This window comes from Rhagoletis pomonella, unplaced genomic scaffold, assembly GCF_013731165.1.
Source record: "Rhagoletis pomonella isolate Grant_MI unplaced genomic scaffold, Rhpom_1.0 Rhpom_scaffold_00001, whole genome shotgun sequence".
Taxonomy (NCBI): domain Eukaryota; kingdom Metazoa; phylum Arthropoda; class Insecta; order Diptera; family Tephritidae; genus Rhagoletis; species Rhagoletis pomonella.
Genome location: NW_023458555.1, coordinates 48,481,813 through 48,502,478, shown reverse-complemented (window position 1 = coordinate 48,502,478; position 20,666 = coordinate 48,481,813). Strand labels below are relative to the sequence as shown.

At 41.3% G+C, this 20,666-nt stretch overlaps 4 protein-coding genes across 4 annotated transcripts; 2 read left to right on the top strand and 2 right to left on the bottom strand.

Annotated features, from left to right (window-relative positions):
• Positions 1 to 11,758: 11,758 nt before the first annotated feature.
• LOC118748145 lies at positions 11,759 to 13,232 on the top strand (the record flags this gene model as incomplete). Its single annotated transcript, XM_036482516.1, has 2 exons — positions 11,759 to 12,279; positions 13,202 to 13,232. Coding segments are annotated over 2 exons (552 nt in total), but the record flags the coding sequence as incomplete, so codon positions are not given.
• A 1,415-nt stretch (positions 13,233 to 14,647) lies between these two features.
• LOC118745511 (18S rRNA aminocarboxypropyltransferase) lies at positions 14,648 to 15,737 on the top strand. The gene is made up of 2 exons (XM_036478961.1): positions 14,648 to 14,783; positions 14,841 to 15,737. The coding sequence occupies exon 2, from the start codon at positions 14,845 to 14,847 to the stop codon at positions 15,673 to 15,675; it is 831 nt and encodes a 276-aa protein (XP_036334854.1). The 5' UTR covers positions 14,648 to 14,783; positions 14,841 to 14,844; the 3' UTR covers positions 15,676 to 15,737.
• A 528-nt stretch (positions 15,738 to 16,265) lies between these two features.
• On the bottom strand, positions 16,266 to 18,001 carry LOC118745504 (nuA4 complex subunit EAF3 homolog). The gene is made up of 4 exons (XM_036478955.1): positions 17,787 to 18,001; positions 17,581 to 17,698; positions 17,402 to 17,514; positions 16,266 to 17,331 (listed from the first exon to the last, which is right to left on the bottom strand). The coding sequence occupies exons 1-4, from the start codon at positions 17,812 to 17,814 to the stop codon at positions 16,361 to 16,363; spliced, it is 1,230 nt and encodes a 409-aa protein (XP_036334848.1). The 5' UTR covers positions 17,815 to 18,001; the 3' UTR covers positions 16,266 to 16,360.
• Positions 18,002 to 18,075: 74 nt separating this feature from the next.
• Positions 18,076 to 18,684, bottom strand: LOC118745518 (cytochrome c oxidase assembly protein COX16 homolog, mitochondrial). The gene is made up of 2 exons (XM_036478967.1): positions 18,450 to 18,684; positions 18,076 to 18,395 (listed from the first exon to the last, which is right to left on the bottom strand). The coding sequence occupies exons 1-2, from the start codon at positions 18,566 to 18,568 to the stop codon at positions 18,221 to 18,223; spliced, it is 294 nt and encodes a 97-aa protein (XP_036334860.1). The 5' UTR covers positions 18,569 to 18,684; the 3' UTR covers positions 18,076 to 18,220.
• Between the last annotated feature and the right edge of the window lie 1,982 nt (positions 18,685 to 20,666).

Genomic DNA, 20,666 nt, shown 5'->3' with positions numbered 1-20,666 from the left:
TCTGTGGCAATAAAACAAATAGCATAAGTCGGGAGGTTGACTACAATATAATTCACCTTTCTGTTTGTTATTTATGTAAATCACAAGGAATTTTTTGGTTAGACTTGATGGGAATATTGACAGCAGCTTGCTTGTGTCCGACTTATTTCTTTCACTTTTATTCGCCAAAAGTTTTTCAATGGCTAGTACTCCCATTCGCAACCGCACGTTGCGAATGGTACATTATACTAAAGTCAAGCTCCCGACTTAAGCTACTTTGTTTTGTGGCCACATATGTACATTATGGTGGTCCTTAAAATCAAATGAGCGATTTTTTCAGCCTCACCCTTTAATCGGTAACACCACGGTCACAGATATCACATACAAATTTTGGTCCCGATTGGAGTCGGTTAAGACGTCTGTGCGCCTCGCCTTAACCGTCTACAATCGGGACCAAAATGTATATGTGATATCTTCGACTATAATAGCATCGACGTAGGGGTTGAGGCTTAGGAAATCTGATGTAAAAATTTGCTTCCTACATTTAAGGACCACCCTAATGTATATACATATGGGGATAAGTGTATTGTGGCACAGTGTGACGGAAAACGGCGGGTGCCAGCGGTTATGAAGCCGACAATAATAGTGGCGTTGACAACGACTTGCATGAGCATTGATTAAATGTGACGAACTTTGTAGTAGAGTACCCAGCAAGCACTGAATAGAACATACATACATTTTTACATTTGTCATCATATCTTCGGTATTTACAGTATCTTAAAGTATGATATAACATCTAATACATTAAAAAAAATTAGGTACGGCTTAAAATGCATTATTAGAATGGAAACGGTAATAGCCCGAAAGACGCCCTTTTATTTTTTTACTATAATTACGGTGACCATCCGTCCTTTATTTTAAAGGATAGCCCTTTATTTTAACCCCCTTTACTTTATAATTTTTTTCAAAATAAAGGACGCATTTTGTCCTAAAAAAATTTCCCTTACAATATATAATGAAAACCTTCGCCAGTTTGCTTCGCACCCCACTTAAGGGGTTTTATTTAATCGGTAATCATTGTGCAAATCATGAATCATTGTTAATACTGATAGGGGAAATTCATATAATTAAAAAAAAAAACTAACTAATAATAAGACATTTTCCTAGAAAAATTAAAAGCACAGGGAAAGTTGGGCCCAGGATCGTGTTGCACGCTGAGTTTCCAGTTCCACTGCAGAAGAACAATAAACCTCCGCTGGCTTCGTCGTGTGGTATGAATTACGTATTTTTACTTTCACTAAAAGACCTATTTTATTTTTTATAGACCCTTCTTTCTCATAATATTACTTATGCACATTACATACTCGTATTTCAATTACTTAACTTATAAATTAATTTGTCAAGCCAGAAGCGAAAATATTTTGTTTTTGTATTTAATTTTTCAGCTGTTTAACAGTTCGCCGCCTAAAATGCCACATGAAATATGTTTGCAAGCCTGATTCTCTCGCCGCTGTCAATTTCCGTAAGGCCGTAACTAAAGAATCTAAAACAATGCTGGGCACACCAACACAGTCTCATTTTGTCGTGGAAATAGTGAGTCGCCAGTGATCGGACTTCTACCACATTGTGGTAGATCTGCCCCGTTTTTGAGCATCTACCACACAAGGTCTACCACATATTCGCGTTTTTGAGTAGTTTTATTTTTGCTCGACATAATTTTCTTAATTTTAAGAGCAAAAATTTTCCAACACTAAACACTAACAATTCAATTTTTCGACAGGAAACTGGGTTTTATTGTGTTAAATTGCAAAATATATGATTTATAAAAAGAATTTATAGCGAAAATGTTAAAAAACGGCAATTTTTGTGAAAGTATTAGCAAGTTTCAGTGCATCTAAAGTTTCTAAAGCGATGTTTACTTTTACTTGAGAATTGTCAAAATCGGCAAATCCCAAGTAGCTGTTTTTGGAACGTGCCACATTTATGCGCTACATCGTGATGTGATAAAAAGAAAAGCTGGCACTGCGCAAGGTTGCAGAAATCTTTCAAAATATGTTCGAAAAATATATTGATATGGAAGAAACTGCTTTACACTGCAAGGAAAGAAATTGCCAAAACTCAAAGCAATCTTTAGCAACTTCAATCTTGCACTTTAAAATGCACTTGCACTAAAATATTTTTTTTAGATTCTAATTAAAAGGTTTGCAATTTAGGTGAAACCTTGCAGATATTTTAAAATTTTTGTACAAAATTTGATCCAAAACCTGACATCTACCACATTTTTTTTCCAGATTCTACCACACAAATTTGTTTAAGTCCGATCACTGCTGTGTACGTATACGAACTGCGACGCTGGCTTGCTCGCGAGCAAAAATTACCCAGCTCTGATCTAAAATCTACAGGTTTTTAAGTTGCTTACAGCAAACACAGTTTATCATAAATCAGGTTGGCTGAAATATTAAGTTAATTTAAGTTACGGAAACTGAGCTTTAAGTTACGCCAGTTGTTGGTAACATCGTTTAAATGAATCTCTAAAGTTGCCTTTCCCATCTTTGCTGGGTTAAAACCTATAAAACTGCCAAAAAGCAAAAGAAGCCAGAAAACTGAGTACGGGAGCGCTTTCTGGTAAATTCCTGTAAATTCTTGCAACTTCTTGGGAGTTAGGGAACACAACTTAAGTGTGAACTCACATTTGGTTTTATGCACGCCTATGCCATCCGGTGACTCTTAAAGTTTTTAGGGTTTCAAATTTCTACTAGGCAACCCCTTCCTTTTTTACTTGGATATTCGTTTGCATTCTTAAGGCCAGTATGCATCTCTCAAGAAAACGGCCAAGAAAAAATTGCCATTATTTCGTGTGTGTATACAAGGAGTTTAGACATCTCAAGAAATAATGGAACGGGCATATATTTCTGTTTCAAACATGGGTTGCCTTGTGCTCTTTCTTCACAAAAAAACTTTAGAAAAGCAGATTTCTTAAGAACTGCATACTGCCTTAAGGAAATTTGGCTCAATAAAATTCCTTTGCCATTTCTTGTACGCCATTTTATATGGAGTTTCTGCTTTTCTTGAGATCTGCATAGTGGCCTTTACGTACATATTTGAATTGATTCAAAAAGTCGGAAAAAAACGTGCGATTGAGAAAACCAAATATGAGTACATATCGTCACTACACACGAATAAAGGCGCGATAGTGTTTTGACGGCCAAAAAAGGCGCGCAAAAATAATTTTCGAAAAAAGATGATAATGAAAAACTTCGGCGAAGTATGTTAAGAGTTTTTGACGAAGAAGTTTTTTTATGCGTCTTTTGAGCTCGCGCCTTTATTCGTGTCTAGTGACGATATGTACTTGAATACGATTTATAGGTTTGTATTAATGCATGTTGAAATTATGCCAGGTGTAGTAATAAAACAGCTTTCTCCTTTTATTTTCTTAGTTTTCTTGACGTTCGGCTATCTTACAGAAATTTTTGAAGCAAATTTTCAAATAACATAGTGTCTCGCTCTTATTACTACACCTGGTATAATTTCACAATGGTATTAATTTTAAAAGCAATCGTTGAACTACCCAGAGGAAATTGTATTTATTCTGACGGACTCGACTGCTGTTTAAGCTGGTTGGGCCAATACCAGTTATTCACACCAAGCGTTCTTCTGCACTTGCTCCTTCCAATGTATTCGTGGGCGAAGAATCTTTTCACCGGATCATCATCTTCCATGCGTACGACATGTCCAAACTAGCGAAATCTTTGTTTTCACTTAACTATCATTTTCATTTGGTTCATGAAAGGCTTCATTCAGTCTTTCGCACATTATCGTCGATAGGAATTTATACGCGATATTGAGAAGTCTTGTCTTGCAGGACCATCTCCTTTCTTCTAAGACTTCAATCTACGGGAATATATTCATCAGACCAAATTCTGTGTACCGCTGGTTCGTGGATCTGGGAGCTTTCTTACGTACATCTAAAACCAACATAAAATTTAATATTTTTGAAAAACAAAAAAAAAAAAAATAGTTCCAAAGAGGAAATTATTGTATTTTTTTGGTGTCTTGTGTACTGTCACATTATGGTTTAGTGGGTTATATTGGTCGAACTTTGTCATGAAGCGATAATTTATTGAGCATATGTGTAAATGTGCATTACCATTAGATATATGTACTATGTACGTCCATGTGTATGTGCTTGCAAACATAATGTGTTGCTTTTACTTAACTACAATATTTACTTACAAATATACAAATGTTGTCATTGCAAAAAGGAAATCTAACTTTGAACCACTTTTGCCTGTGTCTCCTAAAGTAGCGGTCAAGGTGAACTCCTTATTTAACATGGCTTGTCCTTTAGTGGTTACTAGCAGATAATTATTTAAGATGAAGTGAAAATAATACGAAGTAAATAATGGTGTAAAAATGGAGGGCAATATGTAAGATATCACAAAGATTGTGCACAGACATGCTACAACGACTATTTCAGAAAGCCAAAATTTTACGATGTTTCTTTAAACTAATATCTTACGAATTTATCAATAACTAGAGGTACTCGGCCACGCCTTTCTGTGGCTCTGCCTAATAAAATGGAAATATGAGAATCAGAGAACTTATATAATTTTCTTTGCAATTCACATCTATCCGCTGTTGTTCCTTTGATTGACTTCGCCGACCTATGTACTATGTCAGGCCGAGTACTCTGTATTGCTTGAAAAGCAAACCATTTGAATAAGACATTATGAATTTCCAGTAATATCTGATTATTCAACTTAAATTTACCTAACTTAGAACTTAAAACTTAGAAAATCAAAGTGAAATAGTTACGTTAGGTTTCGCCTGTCCAAATATAATCAACATCCATTACATTTAGGGTTCGAAATTAAATATTTTGGTATCGATACCGAGTACTCATTCTGACATCGAGCTCATGGTATCGATACTCTAAAAGTATCAGGGAAAAAGTCGGACTCATTGAAATTAAAACAATAGAGATTTAAAATATTTGATTTTTATTTCATTGCAAAACTTACTTTCACGTTAGAAGTGATTTTGACGTGAAATGTACATACATACATACACATATATATATGTATATACTTTCACCAATTTCAAACTTTATTAAGAATTTTTGTAAACTTTTTGGGTATGCATTTTTGTAACCTATTCAATTTTAGTATAACAATGTGCAAGTTTGAATTAAAAGTCAACGGTAAAGTTGAATAGGCTACCAAACTGCTTTCCCAAAAGGTTTCTAAAAATTCTACATTTTCGTGAACTTTGCGTAAAGTTTGATGGCCTTATTCATACAAAATAAAAAAGGTTTATAAACTGAAAAATGTAAGAAAATGCAATTTTATTAAGCTCTTTAAACCTATTTTATTTTTTATGAATAAGGCCATTAAACTTTAAATTATTTGTTTTGTGTTATGCAACAGGCTACACGGAATTTCAGTTAATTTTAAGTGATGCCTCCGCTAGGGCAGGCACCTTGTCGTTGGTGCGGGGGCTTAGCCGAATCGTCAACCGGTCATCCCCTGGATTAGAGTAACGCGAATGCTCTCGTAGCATCCGCGCTACCCTGACTCAGCTTAGGGCCGCTGGAGGACGGTGACCAAGAACTGCCACCTCCTAATCCAGGGTGTGACGCGACACCGTGCCCATTGGACGGTTTGCAGCCAGAAGGGGAAAACCGGCTGTATTAGAACGGCGCCTTCTCGACACCGGGCCGCCTCGAGGTGTAACGGTGGCCTTACCGCGACAAGGGGCGCTGGCGCGGCGGACGACGAGATCCGCCCTATAACCAATAGACTGCTACGTCTGGCGACTCAGACACACGGTCGTACGAACAAGATGAATACAACTAAAGAAAATAAATCCAAAAACAACAGCAAAAAACAAAAAGAAGAAAAAGACAAAAAACAACCAAAGAGGCTACCAAGGAACAAGGGAGAAAAAAGAAAGACATAAACACTAAGCCTAAATGCAGCACGCAAGAAGTTCGGACGAAAACCTTCCTAAATAGTCTCTCCGATGCTGAGGCAGCTCTATTTATAGAGCATGCAAAGACGACGAGGAACCCTGCACAAGTTCAGGCATCTATCATGAGAGGGCCCTAAGACCAACAGGTGGGCATGAGACCACCGAACAGCAAAGAAGGCACCGCAGAAGGCACGACAGTGAACCAGCCCAAGCGCGGGATAGGTCGCGCAGCCGAAGCTCCACGGCATCTCGTGACTCAACGAGGCAAGAGAAAGAACGCCACCGGGATAGGCGGGCAAAACCACCCGCACTTCCGCCTCTAGAGCAACCAGGAGCCCTAGATGACCGCCGGCGACTTGGCCTCAGTGGAGCAGCCTCGAAACGGTATGTGAGGTACCTGCAAGAAGGTAAGACACCCGAGGTGGCTAGGGAACTGGCCCTTGCCAATCCGTCCTTAGGGCAGAATAAAGCGACCGCACCCGCGATTGAGCGGAAGGGCGGGCATCAGCACAACAAGCAAGAATACTCTCGCAAACAGACCGCACCCGCCGACAGGCGGACGGGCGGGCATAACAGCGAGAAAGGTAGGAACGCACTCGCTGATAAGCGGGGTGAGAGACACCACCAAGACAGGCGTACCGGCGAGACCGCATCCGCTGAAAAGTGGAAGAGTGGGCATGATCGCAGAGACGTTAAGAATAGCGACGAAGGCAGGAAGGAAAGGGGGTCTGACGAGACCGCATCCGCTGCAAAGTGGAAGAGCGGGCATTTAACACCCCAGACTCCCGATCCGAAGAAGCCACGGGAGCAGCCACCACCTCAGGCATCGGGACCCGGGGGTAGGTACTGCGAACCAACGTCCTAGCGGGGTGGCGGAGGGCAGACGCCTAGCTACTCGGATGCTCTTAGGGGCATCAGGGTGGCGGTACTGCCTAGAGATTTCCCTGCGGAGGCGCTGAGTCCGGAGGAGTTCACTTCCCTACAGGACGCCATAATGGATGAGGAATTCAAGGGGTGGTCGCACCCGCTAGCGTTCTGCGGAGTATACTTCCGTCCCGGCATGTTGCTAGTGGACTGTAAAGACGAGGGCACGGCAAATTGGTTAGAGGAGGCTGCACCGAAACTAGAAAGCTGGAGGGGGGCCGTATTGTGTGTCAAACGTGGCGATGATATCCCACCGATGCACAATATGTCCATCTTCCTGCCGAGAAGTGCTGACAAATCGTCAGATTATGCGTTTGGGCTGCTGAGGGCGCAAAACGTAGGGCTTAATACCCCTGCGTGGCGTGTCATTTCGAGCACCATAGAGGACAGCGGTCTACGTCTTAATGTAGGCATCGACGAAGATTCATACTGTAGCGTCAGAAGGGCAGGATAAAAGCTGAACTACAGGTTCAGCTTTGTCACAATGCGGCCCTGGTGACAGAAGGCAGCGGATGAGAAGGAGGGGGGCGAAGAGGAGACCAAGGTAGATGGTAATCCCCCTGCTCCTACGGAGACAGGGAGCGCGTCGGCCCATCAGCCTACACCTCAAACCCAACCTTCGAGTCTAGGAGGTACCGGTGATCAGAGCTCGGCGGCTCTCATGCAGGGGCAAGTCCCCTCTACAAAGGAGCTCCTGGAGGGTCTAGATATGAGGCGGCTCGAACTCGATGGGAGAAGCGGGGGCGATCTACGGCTCTCGGACCTCGACGAGCAATGATGAGGCACCCACCGCCCTTGAAAGTAGCCCAGATCAATATGCATCAAGCGATTGCAGCCTCGGCTGTAATTGCAAGCAGGTTTTCGACGGACGATCTGGGCATATTACTTATTCAGGAGCCGTGGACTTACAGAGGCCAGGTAAGGGGCCTCAAGGGAGCAAGAAATAAGGTAATATGGGACCTCTCTGCTGAGAGGCCCAGAGCATGTGTAGTGCTTAAAAACAATATTGATTATTTTTGCATTACAAGATCTAGTGGCAGTGCAGGTGACGCTTAGGTTGGACGGAAGACCCAAGGACCTAGACTTCGCTGCCGCTTATTTTCCAGGGGACACCAACAACATACCCCCTGTAGACGTACAAAGACTGGTGACGCACTGCAGAAAGGCCCGACTTCCACTAATCCTCGGCGCTGATGCGAATGCTCACCACGTTAAGTGGGGAAGTTCCGACATTAACAGAAGGGGTCAGTCGTTACTAGAATATAAATTGAGTGAAGATCTGAGTATAAATAATGTGGGGCATAGCCCGACATTCATCACTAGAGTAAGGCAGGAGGTCCTTGATGTATATCCCGCCTACAGGGCCACGATGCGATCGGATGCAAACTCCTATAATAACAACCATGGCGACCGATGGAGGGAACGCTTGTCCACCCTACTGAATGGTAGCGGCACTGAAAGTTGTGCAGAAGGCGAACCTGATCCCCTAGTCGATGACGATGGAGTCGATGTCCAACCGCCTGAGTATGACGAGGTACTAATAGCGATTATGCGGCTGAATAACAACAAAGCTGCTGGAGCTGACGCACAGTGTCCCATTGGAAAAATTAAAATAAAGTGCTTAGAATAGTTAAGGAATATACATTTTTGTAATTTATCTTCTCCTCCTTTTGCTAACAGCAGAGGGCGCTAAAGTCAGAAAATTTCTGAGGTTGAACGGAAAAGCGACTTTTACTGTGTTCCAAAAAAAAAAAAACAATCCAAAAATTCAGTTATTGGTTTATTATTTTGAAACTTAATAGTTTTGTTTACTATTATTCGTACAAAAAATAGAAATAATTTTTGGTAAATTTTTTGATGAAAAGGTTGTTTGTGCTAACGAGATATTTTTATTGGAATTCCCAAAATTGCTAAAGATTGATAGAGTTAAATTAAAAAAAATAAGAGTAGCTAATTTTTTATTACTTAGCTAGTTTTCTTAAGTTTCAGAAAAAGTTACAAAGAGCTAAGTTTATAGTATTGCCAAAACTGAAAAAAGTAAGGTATTATATTTAATATAAATATAATATAAATAAATTTAAATGAACCTAGTTTTGATGTAGTGCATAATTTTTATTAAATAGCGACAAACAATAACAAAAAAAAATGGAAGTAATAACAGTTTTTTGGCGGAAACCCAAAATTTATACAAATTTAGTCAGAATTAAAAACATATATAACTAAAAAGTCGGCTAATTTCTATTTCTCATTTAGATACTTCGCTAAGAGACCTCACAATCAGTAGGAAAAAAAATTTCAAATTTTCTGCCGGAAAGTGGAAATTTAGTATTTTTTTAGAAGATCTAATTTGCAAAGACAAAAAGTATCAACTAATATATATAAAAATCTCGTGTCACAAAGTAAAAACAAATTAAAAAAAAAAATTCGGGGATCGATAGAAGTCATATTGATAATGTTGGCATAATATTAAGAGTTTTATCCTGCGGAATTCCGGTTTATGTTAGAACGTTTAAGGAGCTGCTAAACATTACTGGAAACGCATGTTTAATTCAATGTATATAGCTGTATTATATCCAAGTACGGTTCATAAGGATTTAGTAGTTACATGGGTGCGATGTTTTGGAACACTTCAACTTGTCAATAGGTAATAAGAAAATAAAAAACGTTTTAAGAATTTTGTTATTTATTATTATTTTATTATATTGTGTGTGTCAGAAGAAGCCAGTCATCAAAATATAAGGAATGTGCGATTTTCCCATACAAGAAAAACGATGAGAGATTTAATGGCTTATCGGTTATTAATGTCGGATCCGAAACTATCATCACTTAGGTATACAAAAAAAATAAAAATTGAGATATACATTTTGAAAGACATTATAAATAACATTTCAAATAAGTTAAATTATAATTTCTTTCAATAACTAAAATTCATAAGGGAGATAATCATTTCCCGATACCAAATGAAACAAAATTTGCCAAAGAGTTTATAAGTTATTATTAGTTTTTAGTACATTCTGATCATAAATGTAGCTAAAATCTAGTTTTTGAGAAAAGGATATATGGAAGCTAGTCATGTCCTTGCACCGAACAAAAGGAAATTCAACACAGTTATTAACGACATAATTTCACAGACAGCTGCCAATTTTAGCTTTATTCTGCTAATATTTGTAGCTAAAATAAAGTTTTTAAAATTATGGATAGATGGGAGGTAGTTATTTCCTTGCACCGACATTGCCGAAACTTCGAATTTTTCTTAATTTACATACACATTCTGAAGCACACACCAAATTTCATTTTTCTTCTTCCCACGACAGTCTCTGGCTAAGGACTGTCACTCCAGCAACACTCCCCAAAACCATTTGGTTAAATTGTATGATGTTACAACAAAAGCACAACATTTCATTTTTTTCTTTCATTTTTTCTGAGATAACTCACCTAATTTTGCCAATTCACAATATGGGGGCGAAGCACTGTGTGACAGCCTGCCAGTCGAGCTATTGAAGTACGGCATGCCCGACGACTACCCATAAGAAGGCGAGGCCTCAATCTTATCGAGCTAATTGTAGGAGTGTTCGCTATGCAAAAGATTTGTACAAGTTGGTACCAATTGTTACCAAATCGTGTTCGCTTAGCCAAAAACCCAGTAAAACTTGCAAGGAGAGAGCACAATTTTGACATTTCATTTGGAGGGGAAGTTGCAAATTCGTACTGGGAAAATTTTTGCCAGTAAGAATTTGCAAGCAGGATTGTGGCACACGGTTGCATTTTTGTCAACATTAATTTGAATCAACAAGTTCGTTAAATTTAAAAGAACAATCTTGTTGCGATTTACTAATGAAAGAAGTATGAAATATTTGTTTATTCAATTAACTTAATTAACTCCAAACATTTGAAAGGTACCCGGCTGAAAAAGTTGTATTCGTAATCGGAACGCACTCGACACCGCTGTCGATATAGGAAATCCGACAGTGACTTCCACAAAGAAATTGAAGCGTATGTTGAAGAAAGTCAGAATAAGAAGAAATATACGTATAGGTCCTGTTTTCGTTTCTACCTGAAATAATTTATAGAATTATTATGCTCGAAATGCAACCGTGGACGCCAGCTGGCAGTGAAGCTTGCAAATGTTGGCTAATTCATGTTCGCGCAAAACTTATTAAGTTTCTCTCTTTGGGAGAGTAAGGTACCTTATTCTCTTAATTTTGTTACTGGCTAATTCTTACTGCCAGTTGCATAGCGAACACTCCTTGTGTGAATGACCAAATCACACCGTCAACTAACTAATTGGGCCTTATCAGTGTGGCTTTAGACCTGGCAAATTCACCACATTCACAAGCAAGCAACCTCCCAACAGGCCCAAGGTAGACCTCACTCCTCCCTCACCCCCCGACTAGCCTCCAAAGGCATACGAAACTCCTACAACCCTACTGCAACGGACTCCAGAGTAAGATTGAGGAGATAGTAGTTTTTATGGGTCGGCATGGCATATTGATAGCTGCGGTCCAAGAAACGAAGTTGCACAGCAACTCAACTCTATTGGGTTGCGCCGCCTACAATGTGCTCCGTAAAGATCGCGAGCGAGATAATGGTGGCGGGCTAGCTTGCATCTTACACCACACAGTGCAGTATCGGCTTATCGAAGAAGACATCGACCCGAGGGACACCACCCTAGAATGTCAGGGCATAGCTGTCCGGTCAGGCGATGTCGAGCTCGAAATATTCAACGTTTATATACCCCCCTGTCACCTGCTGCCCGGCAGGATATCAGCCTGACATAAGTGCGCTACTCAGAGGTGAAAACCGAATGGTAGGAGGTGACTTCAACGCGCACCACGATCTATAGTACTCAAGCCTGGCCAATGATCGTAGGGGAAACCTTTTGGCTGAGCAGATAGACGATTCGACATTCTGCACCATGAACGACGACGCCCCCACCAGGATTATTGGTAGCTGCAGCAGCTCGCCAGACCTCACAATTGCTAGCGCTGGTTTGATCAATAGCATCTCATGGCGACCTATGCTAACACTAGCAGCAGACCATCTACCCATAATCATCTCGATCAATAAGCCCACCGACTTTGCTCCCGCGGACCACCGAACCTACACCAATTTCAACAAAGCTGATTGGGACGGCTTCGCGGAAGTCACCGAGAGCAGCTTCGCCGCCCTTCCCACACCCACAAACATACATACTGGCGAACGCCAGTTCCGCAGGGTAGTCACTGCCGCAGCGGCTCGCTTCATCTCGTCCGGACGTATCACGGAAGTCCGCCCAAACTTCCCGGCCGAAGCAGCTGTACTAGCAAGTGAGCGTGACCACCTACGCCAAGTCGACCCCGGGGACCCCCGTCTGAAGGAACTTAATTTGGAGATTCGGCAACTGGTAAATCAGCATAAGCGGAGAAAGTGGGAGGAGCACTTGAAGGCCTGTAACTTCACATCTGGTGTGAGTAGGCTCTGGTCAACCGTGAGGTCCCTGTCCAACCCAACGAAGCGTGATGACAGAATGGAAATCTCTTTCGAAGGTCGCGCTTCGTCGGACCCGAAGAAATGCGCAGCCTACTTTAGTAGGCAATTCACACTGCACCCTTCGGTAGACAAGACGAAACGTCGAGTGACCAGGAGGCTGCACAAGCTGCCAAAAAACAGTGCACCACTAGCTTTCACCAGCTGTGAAGTGAAGGGGGCCATCGGGAAGGCGAAAGCCTCCAAAGCCATTGGACCCGACGGAATCTGTATGCTGATGCTAAAACATTTAGGGCCTAAGGGGGTAGCTTACCTAACGGAGGTCCTCAACCTGTCCATTGCCACTCTCATCATTCATGATGTGTGGAACTCAGGAAGAGTGGTCCCACTGCTGAAACCGGGGAAGCCCGCCAACAAAGGAGACTCTTATCGCCCGATAACGCTCCTTTCCCCGGTCGCGAAGACCCTTGAGACCCTACTATTCCCATACTTCACTTGCCACCTGACCCCAGCGAAGCACCAGCACGGATTCCGTAAAGTGCACAGCACAACAACAGCACTTAACGCCATAAACACCCAAATAACTCGTGGCCTAAATCGAAACCGCCCCTGTGAGAGAACGGTCCTAGTAGCGCTGGACTTGTCAAAGGCGTTTGACACCGTCTGCCATTCCACGCTACTAGAAGACATCGAGGCCTCCTCACTCCCACAGGGACTGAAGCGATGGTCGGCGAATTATATGAGTGGTCGACAGTCGTCAGTAACCTTCCGAGATCAAACCTCGAAACCAAGAAGGATTAAACAAGGGGTTCCACAAGGTTGTGTTCTCTCCCCCTTACTATTTAACTTCTACATCTCGAAGCTTCCTCAACCACCTTAGGGACTTTCCCTGATCTCATACGCTGACCATTGCTCGATTTTGGCGTCCGGGAATGGAATTGATGACCTCTGCTCAAAAGTGAACGACTATCTCTCCAGCCTTTCGTGGTTCTGCACTGCAAGGAGCCTAACACTCTCCCCAACGAAATCAACGGCGACCCTCTTCACCACCTGGACGAAGGAGGTCAGGCTAGAGTTAGGCATACACGTCGATGGCATACCAATACCGACTGTAAACAACCCGAAAATTTTAGGAGTCACCTTCGATAGCCTGCTCTCCTACTCCACCCACAAAACCGCAGTTGTCAATAAAGTACAGAGCCGCAACAAGGTCCTCAAGTCGCTCGCCGGCAGCACTTGGGGCAAAGACAAAGAAACGTTGCTGGCAACATACAAGACAATTGGCAGGCCGGTTCTAAACTATGCTGCGCGTGTTTGGACGCCGGGGACTAGCTGTACGCAGTGGAAGAAGCTACAGACTTGTCAGAACGCCGCACTCCGGACAGCGACTGGGTGCCTTCTGATGACGCCTGAGCACCACCTGCACAGCGAGGCCCAAGTGCTCCCCGTAAGGGAACACAACAAAATGCTCTGTAAGCAATTTCTGGTGGGGTGTCACAGAAGTGAACACCCTAACAGACCGTTGCTTCAGGAGGAGCCTCCGCCCAGGCACGTCAGGGGTCACCAATTCGTGTACATAGACGCAGTCCAACAGTACGTAGACCAACCACTGGACCCGACGACATACAGACGAGCCATCAACGACATTCATAGAGAGTCAGTTACCACCCACCTCGACTCTCGACCTATGAATGCCGTAATAGGAGCCCAAACACCACTTGTAGAAGAGACGGAGCTTCAACTGCCAAGAGAGACCCGCGTTACCCTGGCTCAATTACGGTCTGGATACTGTAGCCGCCTCAACAGCTACCTGTCCAGACTCGACCCCAATATCCCCAATGAGTGCCCGGCATGTGGAGAATTCCCCCACGACACCAACCACCTCTTTACATGCCAGCTCAATCCGACTCAGCTAACACCCCTCTCCCTCTGGTCCGAACCCATTGAAACAGCTCGTTTCCTGGGCCTCCCGTTAGTTGAGCTTGACGAAAATGATTGAACGTAGACCCGAAAAAGGCGGGGCTTAGTAGTGCCGCTACAACAATAACAACAACCACAGACCAGGTATTCACAATACGCCAAATCTTGAGAAAGACCCGCGAGAAAAGGGGTTCCAGACAGGGCGAATCCCTTTATGTGACTTCTTTAATCTGATGTTGGAGAAGATAATAAGAGGTCAGGCGCGTCCGATTGCTGGCGTATGCCAATGACACGGATATCATCTGCGGTGTTGTGTTTTCATTTACATGGCCCTCTGGTAAGACTGATCGTGTCAGCTGACTCGGGTTTACGTACCGGTAGGTTTACGTTCTTGACTAATTTCAACTTCATGGAAATTATTGCGTCGTCAAACAGGGCAAATTTATGATCGACCCTAATAGTAAACATGTGATAGAGATGTCAAAAAATATAAACAAAAACCAAGTTCTACGATCCTGAATTTGGTAATTTCGTTTCGCTTGGTTTATTTAAAAACGCTTTAATAATTTATATATTCATAGCAAAATGAGTTCACGCAACCGAGGCCGTGGAAAACGAGGGGGCGGTACGCGTGGACAATACCGTAATGTTAAGAGTAATCGCAATTGTGAGCGCAATTTCGCGCAGCGCGCATCTGAACTAGCCGGTGATGAGGAGAATGCAAACAGCGGCGATGACGGTGACAGCAGCTCATCATCTTCCGACGCAGGTATAGATGGCATTGGGCGACCACCCAACTTTCCCATAGCCATGTGGGACCTTAACCATTGCGACCCAAAGAAATGTTCGGGGCGAAAGTTGGCACGTTTAGGACTGATCGAAAACCTTCGTTTGGGCCAGAAGTTTCCTGGTCTGGTGTTAACACCAGTAGGGGTGAGCTGTGTTAGCCCCCTTGATAAGGAAATTGTTGAAGCAGCAGGTGTAGCAGTGGTTGATTGTTCTTGGGCTAAACTGGAAGAGACACCATTTAATCGCATGCGAAGCCCACATCCACGTCTACTGCCATATCTTGTGGCCGCGAACCCTATTAACTACGGGAAACCCTGCAAATTGAGTTGTGTCGAAGCGATTGCAGCTACACTGTATATTTGTGGTTACGTGGCAGAAGCGCAATGGTACATGGGCAAGTTCTCGTGGGGACACTCATTTATTGAACTCAATGAAAGCTTACTTAAAAAGTATGCTGAATGCAAATCTAGTGAGGAAATAGTCAGGGTACAAAATGACTACCTAGAGCAAGAGAAAGCAGCACATAATAAACCAAAAGATTTTAGTGAATTCTATCCTACAAGCAGTAGTAGCGAAGAGGAGGAAGAAGACCACGATAATGCGGCTAGCATAAGCGGGAAAAAATAATGAATTGACGTGAGTTTGTTTTATTTTTTTATATTTAAATACAATATCTCTAAAAAACAAAACGAATTATTTGAGTTGGGTGATGGAAAACATTGGTTTTAAATAGCTTAATATTTAGGGAGTGTATTTACACACGTCACAGTACCTTTTACCGTAGATGCACGGTAAAAATAACGTATATCCGGTAAAAATTACCGTGGTTAGACGATCCACGGTGATTTCGAAGTGTCTGTTTGCCGAAAATCCATGTCAAAAATTACCGTGGATTCACGGTGATTCCGTGTATAGATTCCGCCAAATATTTAAAGACATCGAAGAGTGCTTAAAGTTTATTAGATTTTTATTCTAGTTTAAAAACTCAGCAGAACATTTTCATATACATACATATAAACTACAATGTAATTTTATTATAGAATACAGAATGATGTCTACATTTGGCAATACATAGATTGAAGAAGACATACCACGTTAAAATAAAAATGCGTGATTTCACTACAAAGAATCCCTTTACAAAAGTTGTATTAGTACGCTAGTCGTACTTGCATACATTAAAATGTTAAATGAAGTTATATGAATATGCGAATGAGATTAAATGATAAAATCCTTTTATTTTTCTTCCAATCCCACTAGTCAAAATTTTACCGTCTCCGTTCGTACAACTTCAGCATCCGCAACAAATTTAAAATCATTGAGTGTTGCGATGATACTCCGGACTAACATTGACGAAGTTTGTCATACTGAAGTAAGTGGCACTATTCTTTACAAGAAATTTTAGAAAGTCATGTAGGTGTACCAGTAACATCTGCATCGACTTTTCGTCCAACGCGGAGAATCCTAACATTGATCCCAGCTTAACGAAAAGACGTAACAAATGAAATCCGCCATAGAGCTTAGAGAGTGATGTTTCTGGATGTTGTTGCAATATTTCCGCATATTGAGGTCTTTCGAATTTATAGAGCAATTGTGAGCCAAGCATGACATTGAAGTACTCGACAACTCCATTTAGTACATCGTTAATGGCTACTTCCTTGGAAGCATTTGTCGACTTGGAGGTCTTCTTAAAGGCAATGTATTGGTCAACAATATCCTGTACAGTGATTTTTGCTGGAATGTCAAGTAATTTATGCTGTCGCGTAATAGCATCCCAGTCATCAGCAAGGCATTGTTTTAGTTCATCTGGTATTTTTATTTTCACCTCCACTTTAGAGAGGAATGTTTCTTCGGATTCCACGCATGTGTCCAAACGAGTTTGACTTGCCGCAGGAGTAATACTCGTACTTGCTGTGGTAGTAGGTGTGCTAGTTGCGTTGGTACTTGTGCCAGCTGCACTACAATTGGATTTATCGCTAGCATTTGATGTAGACCCTCCACGTTTCTTTTTTGGTGGTTCATCTTTGGCTGCGTCATCTTTATTAGCGACAATTGAAGCACCTGTTTCCTCTTTTGTTACGGTTCCAGCATCACTATCTTTGGCGATTGGGGTACTAGTAGCTGGTTTTGTCCGATTAGCTCTACCTGAGGTTGAAGGCGCTGCCAATGGTGTGGTGTTCAACTCTTTTGATGGTGTGGAAGCGCGTGATTCACTACTACCGCTAGCGGTGCCATCCTTTGATGCGGTTCCTATGGTAGCCTCACCTTTTTTGCCCTTTGGTGTGCCTAAAAATTGTAATTAAACTAACTTATCGGAACTCTGCTTATTTACATCTATATATGTTTGGCTTTTTACCTTTCTTATTTTTCCCAGCAGAATTAGAATGCAGCTTGTATACCTCTTTCTGACGCTGTACGTTAGCTTCATTGTACTTCAGTACACGGTTTTCCGGGACCCACTCATCCCAACTGTGTATGAGAAAAATGATTATTAAACTTAAAATATTGCTTTGTGGAGCTTGTTTTCTTGTTTACTTTTTGTTCCAACCAGCGTAGTGAATGTAGTATTTTATTTGCTTATCCTTTGTAATTGTGCTTTTCAATGCTTTGGCTTCATAAATAAGTGGCCCATGGAAGCATAGCACTTTTTCGCCTATAGATGCGAAAACAAATATTAGGAAATTACTTATATGGAGCCAACTGTACTGCCACTGAACGCTTCGGTACGCCAAAATACTTACCTTCAGCGAATTTATGTTTAGGTGTCATTTCACTTTGGGAAGTTATTTTGAACAGTTTTATGAAAATGCGGGAGGAAAAATGTATTGATATTTTAGTTTATAGTTTGTTGTTTTGTTGGCGAAAGCGATATCTTCTCATGGATTGTGTATTTTCAAGCAGCTGAGAATTTTTCGAAATGTCAAATTGCTTGATTAATGAGCAACATTGCCAGACCGATAAAAAACTAATTATCTGACCTACATCTGTTCCCAGTTCATTGTTCCCAATAACAAGTACCAGTTTTTAATAAATTTTCCATGTATTCAATCAATTCAGTAAATTGCTTTAAAACTAATACTTAATATCTATTTATAAAGAAGCATATATGTACATAACCATGCACTTATACACAGATGTGGCCTCTTACTGTGCTAACCAAAACTCTTCGCAGTTGTTATTGCGCTTCTTCCCACGGCCTGGGACCACGCTTGTTCTCCCACTCATCAATGTTCAATTGTTTGATCCTCTCATATTCCTTGTCCAGAGTAACCTCTTCTGACTTTTTCATAGTAACACCAAGTTTTTCCATTTCTTCTGGACTCACCGGCTTTTTTCGCGAGAATTGATATCTAGAAGTAAGCAGACTGTAATCATTCCACACTAGTAAACAAATACTTGATTACCTGAGACGGGAGAATTGCTCTAATCCAAACGAGCCACCAACCACCAATATCAAGAATGGCACACCATATCTCATGGATTTTTTGCGGAATAATGTATTTAATTTTTGTGTCACAGACATTTTGCGTGCAGAACTAAATTATTTACATAAATCGTATCAGCTGTTCATCAGAACGGCGTTACCGGACTGTAATTAGATACATATTGGAATAAATCTTTGCAATCGGATATGACCATTGGGAACGAGAAAGGAAGCAGAGAATGTGGGAGGAAGGAAACTCTGAAAGAACCAGAGAAACTATAAGGTAGTTCAAATATGGCCACCTGAAATATGTACGCATATTTAAACATTTTGTAATTTTACTTCCTTCTACAAGTGAAAGGGTTATAATTAGTAACTGTACAATTCTATCAAATAAAACAACTCTTTCGAGTGACGAAAGCTGAACTACTAGAAATACAAAATTTTTGATATCAATTTCGTGACGAAAATTATGCACATTTCTTTAACTGCCTTGGAAACTGATGGAAATTGTTTTAGTCATTCGAATCGTTGATAAATTTCTGTTTTTGCGTTTCTAAAAGTAGACGGAACTTTGCAACGTTCCGAATAGATAAAAATATTTCCCGTCAGTTTCCGAGGTAGTTAAAAAATGCGTATGATTTTCGTCACATCGTAGTATGGTATCAATAGGTGGGTATAGTGCCTTTTCCAGTAAAGAATTGCAGCGAGAGCGTAAAATCAAAATAGAGCGTAAAACTGAGAAGAAGAGAAAACCAGCAGAAAAAGTTATTGAACACAAAACTAGTAAAAACTTGCAAGTGACAGTTGTTGCACTGTTTTGACACTGTGATGAACACTGCGAACAGCGAGAGAAAGAGAATGAGCGATAAACTTCAGAACGTTCTAGAGTTGCCATAAGTGCGAGCGCAGGTATATAAGGGCGCCGCCACAGCGAAGTTAGTTAGTTACAAGTCAGCAAGCTACAAGTAAAGTGAGTTGCGAATAACACGCTTATTCTAGAACCCGAATTTTCGTAATTCGTAATTCGTAGCTACGTTACGAAAAACGCAAAATCGACATGCTGCAACCCTTGCGGAAAAATATACAGAATTGTCAGGTATCAGTTGTTTTTCGAACTTCGCTGTATGAAGGAAAACAAAGTGGAAAAGAATTAAAAAAAACCTCATCATGTGCTTGTTTATAGTAAAAATGATTGATTTTAAATATTTTGCGGAACATTATGGATTTTGATGCATTTGCAGTTATAGCAGCGGAGTAAGAGCGCGGTATGGCAATGGGCTCACAAAGGTATGCGGAGCTGCCGGGCACAGTAACCATCGGCGCATCTATATCAGCTTCTGGCTGAATTGTTGAACCACAAGCCAGAACTCCTCCTACGCCGGAAAAACTGGTTCCCAATCCAGTTAATGCAATAACAGCTTCTTCCAATCCATTGAAAACATGCATTTTGTTAGGTCCATCACCTGTTGCGCTTGCTTTTGCCTTCGGCCGCGCTTAGAGATTATAACTCTTACTAAGTAGAATTCTCCTTTCTGTGTTACCGGTGAAGAGGGGCTTCCGCATGTCAAAGGTATACAATATTTCTTGTGCATGTCACAGTATTTTTGCGCAGAACCCACATCGAAATTTGAAAAAAAGTGCATAGTGCAAACCGAATTTATTAATAATTTGAAACATTTATTTTAAATAAAGCTTTAATCCTTTGATTACAAGCGTATGTTAAAGTTTCTGGATTCGGGTTATGCGTTTGGACACAACAACCGAAAATCATTGTACAAATAACTAAACCGGACCCAAGTTTCTCGATAAGGGGCAATAAAGATTCTTCTTTGCTCGTTTATATAAAGCAGTGGGTAAAAATATACGTATATGCGAAAGGCAAATTTATCTGTTTAAATAAACACCACTAATATTTCCTGCAACACACACGTCGATTTACATCTTTTATCTCGCCTCCGACACAGAATGGTTTTCGTACACAATTGCGCAAAAAAGCTTACTCGTTCGTTTTTAGGCTTGCCATTGTTACGGATTTCGAAAGTTCGAAGATACGATTCGGATTGCAGCATACCATTCCTACGATTCGTAGCAAAATCCGAATACGAAAGTGTTGCAGAATAGGGGTGTAAGTTTAATCATGTTAACAACCCAGTAAGAACCCTATCTGTTAACTAATGCGTTATATACGCCTAGT

What these genes read in the sequence shown, in the direction of transcription:
- LOC118745511 (XM_036478961.1), top strand. Translation starts at nt 14,845, where the DNA reads ATGAGTTCACGCAACCGAGGCCGTGGAAAACGAGGGGGCGGTACGCGT.
- LOC118745518 (XM_036478967.1), bottom strand. Translation starts at nt 18,568, where the DNA reads ATGTCTGTGACACAAAAATTAAATACATTATTCCGCAAAAAATCCATG. An exon ending in GAGCAATTCTCCCGTCTCAG is followed by an intron (nt 18,396 to 18,449) that starts GTAATCAAGTAT and finishes GCTTACTTCTAG; the next exon opens with ATATCAATTCTCGCGAAAAA.
- LOC118745504 (XM_036478955.1), bottom strand. Translation starts at nt 17,814, where the DNA reads ATGACACCTAAACATAAATTCGCTGAAG. An exon ending in TAAACATAAATTCGCTGAAG is followed by an intron (nt 17,699 to 17,786) that starts GTAAGTATTTTG and finishes TCGCATCTATAG; the next exon opens with GCGAAAAAGTGCTATGCTTC. An exon ending in TACGCTGGTTGGAACAAAAA is followed by an intron (nt 17,515 to 17,580) that starts GTAAACAAGAAA and finishes TCTCATACACAG; the next exon opens with TTGGGATGAGTGGGTCCCGG.